This window comes from Cupressus sempervirens, chromosome 2, assembly GCF_028749045.1.
Source record: "Cupressus sempervirens isolate cs-2001-9-10 chromosome 2, ASM2874904v1, whole genome shotgun sequence".
Classification (NCBI taxonomy): domain Eukaryota; kingdom Viridiplantae; phylum Streptophyta; class Pinopsida; order Cupressales; family Cupressaceae; genus Cupressus; species Cupressus sempervirens.
The window spans coordinates 61,700,102-61,704,291 of NC_143119.1; the positions used below are offsets into that span (position 1 = coordinate 61,700,102).

General features: G+C 33.5%; 1 protein-coding gene across 1 annotated transcript; it reads right to left on the reverse strand.

The window, feature by feature from the left end:
- Nucleotides 1-254: 254 nt before the first annotated feature.
- LOC149571060 (major allergen Pru ar 1-like) lies at nucleotides 255-3,170 on the reverse strand. The gene is made up of 2 exons (XM_089812632.1): nucleotides 2,904-3,170; nucleotides 255-756 (listed from the first exon to the last, which is right to left on the reverse strand). The coding sequence occupies exons 1-2, from the start codon at nucleotides 3,082-3,084 to the stop codon at nucleotides 455-457; spliced, it is 483 nt and encodes a 160-aa protein (XP_089668758.1). The 5' UTR covers nucleotides 3,085-3,170; the 3' UTR covers nucleotides 255-454.
- Between the last annotated feature and the right edge of the window lie 1,020 nt (nucleotides 3,171-4,190).

The following is a 4,190-nucleotide window of genomic DNA, read 5'->3' on the forward strand; positions in this document are numbered from 1 at the left end:
TTGTTTAATTTTTTTAAAAAGTATAAAACCAAATGTAACTAGAGTCTAAATCTCTCTCTAAGAAAGTGTAATTTCATAAGTTCACTACTTTCTAAGCATTCTAATCAATGAACAATTTGAATAAAAAATTCACATATAAGTAGATCCTAAGGTTTTGATTATTTTGATGCATTATATTATACCTTCCAATACTCCTTATAATTAAAAAAAGGCTCAAATTTGTTTGTTTTTTTCACTAGCAAATCCTCAAACTATTAGCCAAACTTGCATCATACTTGGTCCTCCATAAAGACAAAATCAGGTAGCTGTCCATGAATGTACATTGATGCCCACACTTCTTGCACATATCTCTGCATCCCCCCATTCAAGGGAAACTCCTCTACTCCTAACCCTAAGAAACGAATGCTAAGAGGATAGTTATTGAGCGCACAAACCATAGGAAGATTCCAGTACTCTAGACATATAAGCTAGGGTTTTCTACAACAAATGCTTCGATGGCCTTGAGAAGACCCAGAGAAGCGCCCTCCATCTGTTTTATCTGGTCTTGGTCGAGTGAAATGCCAGGAAGAGTGTCATAATCACACGTAAACTTCACTACGGATCCACCCTCTTCTTTGGCGCTCATTTCCAGCTTGAACTGGGCAGAAGCCCACAGCGTCCCCAGCTGCCCTCCCTCAATGTAGCTGTATCTGTAGTAGAACTTCTCCTCGTCTATTTCCTCCGCCCGCTCCTTCACGTAGCTGAAATCCTTGTTCGCTGCAATATATTTATATATATGGCATCAAAGACTGTTAGCAATACGAATACATGATAGCATAAGATCAGATAAAAGGTTCAGCAATACCACTATGATGAAAGCAACATATGAGAAGAAAGATTCAGCAATACCGGTATCAATAGATGAGATGAGGTGAACGATTTAGCAATGTCAATACCAATAGATGAGATGGAAGTGATAGATAAGGTGAAAGTTAAGCAATACCAATATCAATATTAATATAACAACAATATCAGTAAATGAGATAGAAGAGATTAAATATTTAGCGAAGATTTGGCAATATCAAATACCAATACCAATGGATGAAATGAAAAAATCAGCAATACCAATATAGGGGATGAAAGATTTAGTAATATCAATATCAATGGTTGAAAGATTTAGTAATACCAAATGGTTGAGATGATTGGGGCCAATTTGGCACCTAGTATTGAGAAAAGGAATTTGTTATTTTGGATCTGTTATTTGTGACATTCTATTTGGTTCTACAAAAATGAAATCAGAATTTGTGTTGAAATTGAAGATTCCCAAAACAAATCAGAGCTAGACAAAATTCACCACAAAATCATTGTTTGAACATGTTAAATTCTCATAATCCAGCTATAGATCAATTGTACAATAATTTCACAGAAAGAAGTTCTATCTAATTTATAACAATTAACAGTGGGTTAATTAAATAAAACTAAATAGAAAAAAGCCAATCACAAATAGATAAACAATAACACAGATATACCAAGAAAAATCAATTTGGAGAAAAGCCTATAACCATTTGATTCTATTAGACTTTGAGAGAAAGTTTGTTATTAGGCAATTACTGAAATCCTTTAGAAACAACTAAATTGTGAGGTGGTTTTTAATCTCCGCTGTTAATTGACAATCAATCTTCATTGTTGATTTTCCAACAGCAGTAGTATAAAAGGGATAATAGGGCATTTAAAAAATACAATTTTTTAGAAGCATTTGCAGCAAACAGTCTTACAGTATTAGTATGGACGCAGTGATAACTTTAGAGATAATAGTGAAACAATCAACAGGAGAAAATGAGAGATTGTTGGAACTCTGCAGCAGTTTAATAATCTACTAAGATTTACAGAACACAAAGCCACCACAATTTTAAAAAAATTAACAGTGAAGAGCAGCATTGTTTTTGAAAGACATCAAAGACTTCTAAAATTGAAAATAGTAATTCAAACAGTCCTAAACTTCCCACATGTACCCATTTACCGACGGAGACCTGTACAAACCGCTTCAGTTTGAACAAACCGAGAGCAGGGGACTGACGATCACAAGCATACAGAGTAGCAGGGACAAAGCGCTTCGAACCAAAAAAGTTGCTATCATGGTCGTCATAACAGTAGCATCGCAAGATAATATATATGGCGCTTGCCACTATCCATTTTCTTTTATTCTCTCTCGAAAGCCATAGCTTTAACTGGTTTTCTCACAAAAACCCCAACCCACCCAAAACAAGTCAGATAATCTAGTCCTACTGGAGCGCCATTAATGGATCCTCAGCAAAGCTGTTAGGATCAGAAATGCCCAAAATGGTGAACTTGAAATCAAATGTGAAAAAATTAAAATGGAAATAGGAGTTGTAATTTCAATAATATCTATTTGGGTGGAATATATTATATTCGGGACGAAATAAGAATACACTTCCTATTTCAAATTTGATTTAGAGCACGCAAACTAAGGATTTGAAATTTAAGAATTTATTGATACCTATTCCAGTTAAATTCCAGCAGCTACCATATCAATACATTGGATGAGATGAAAATATCAAACGGATGAAATGAGAGATTTAGCAATACCAATACCAAAATCAATAGAATATTGATACCAATACCACTACAATATCAATGAAGGAAATGAGAGTTTCAGCAATCAATGAGATGGAAAAATTGTTATTATCAATACCAATGAATGGGATAAAAGAGACCATAAGATTTGGCAATAACAATACCCAAATCAATAGAAAAATCAAAACAATCGATGAAATGAACAATGCAAATACCAAAAGATGAGATAAATGTTTCAACCAATACCCAAAAGTGAATTAAAGATTTAACAATACCAATACCCATACTAGATGAGATTCAAACGATTGTTGAATGTCAAGAATACCAACCAGGGGTGAAATCAATTTGGAGGATTGTGCCAACACCGCCATCGCCTTGGAGACGAGTGACGGCAGAGACAAAGCCAGGGACTTGTTTGGGGAAGAGCTCAGCGTCCTTCACCATTGCTTTCCATAGTTTCCTCACCTCCAATGGAGATACCAATTCTACACTTACGCTTGTAGCTACCATTTTTCTTTCCACTATTTCTAAACACTCTCTCTTCTTGAAGCAGAAAGATATTTCTAAACACTCCTCTTTCACCAATTTATAATGCTCCATCAATGTTTTTGGGCGGCTCAGATTCTCCCATTTTTCCAAAACGTGTCCATCGTTGGGTCAAATTTTGAAGCCGCCACCAGAATGAGGTCACATTTTGTAAAATTCTTGCTAGGTATTCAAAGTCGGTAAGAAAAAAGAGGTCTTATTATATTTTCTCTGTGACGGTACATGTTCACAAAAGCCAAACCCTAGAATCTTAACCTGAAAAAAATATGCACAGTTTCTTCTTTCAAGGCGTGTGCAAGACTGAATAAAACATAAACAATACCTGGGAGTTGCCACTCGTCGCCATTAGTGTCTCTATCAAAAGCATTGCCATTGCCATTATCTTGTTCTGCATGCCACCATTTTATATTCTTCTTTGCCACCACTTTTTATTTTGGTTACCCCATACAGTGTATTATTCTAGATTTTTATTCTGCTCAGTCAACATTGGAGGGCTGATCAGATTTTCCATTCTTACAAAGTGTGCTGCCTGGTCAAAATTTGAAGATGACATCAAAGTGACATCATTGCAACATTTCTCTTTTCTAAAATTCTCATAAAAATTGCAAGAAATTTGATAAATTAATTATCATTTAATTTAACTCGTCTATTTAACTTGGCTATTAATTAATTAGCTATTTTATTTTATAGTGGATAACCTTTTATTAAAAAGACAGTTTTAGGTGTTAGTTTTAGTTATTCTCTACAAAAAATAAATTGTTTAAAAGGGAGAATCAAATAGAAACTATAATGATTTTCAAACTTGTTTATGAGTTTCTTCTCTTGTACATTATTTCTTTGAGTTCTCTTTTTGTATATACTATTGCAAGAATCTTTTTTAAACATATATTTACATTGTGTTTAAATTAACTTATACTCTCTTTTTTGTAAATCTCTTAAGATTGATATCAATACCTTGAAATCGAGATGGAACTCAAAGTTTTAATTTATCTAAATTATTATAGATAATTGAAATAAAAAATCTCAATAATTTTATTTAATTATTTATTAGAATTATTATATATATTTTT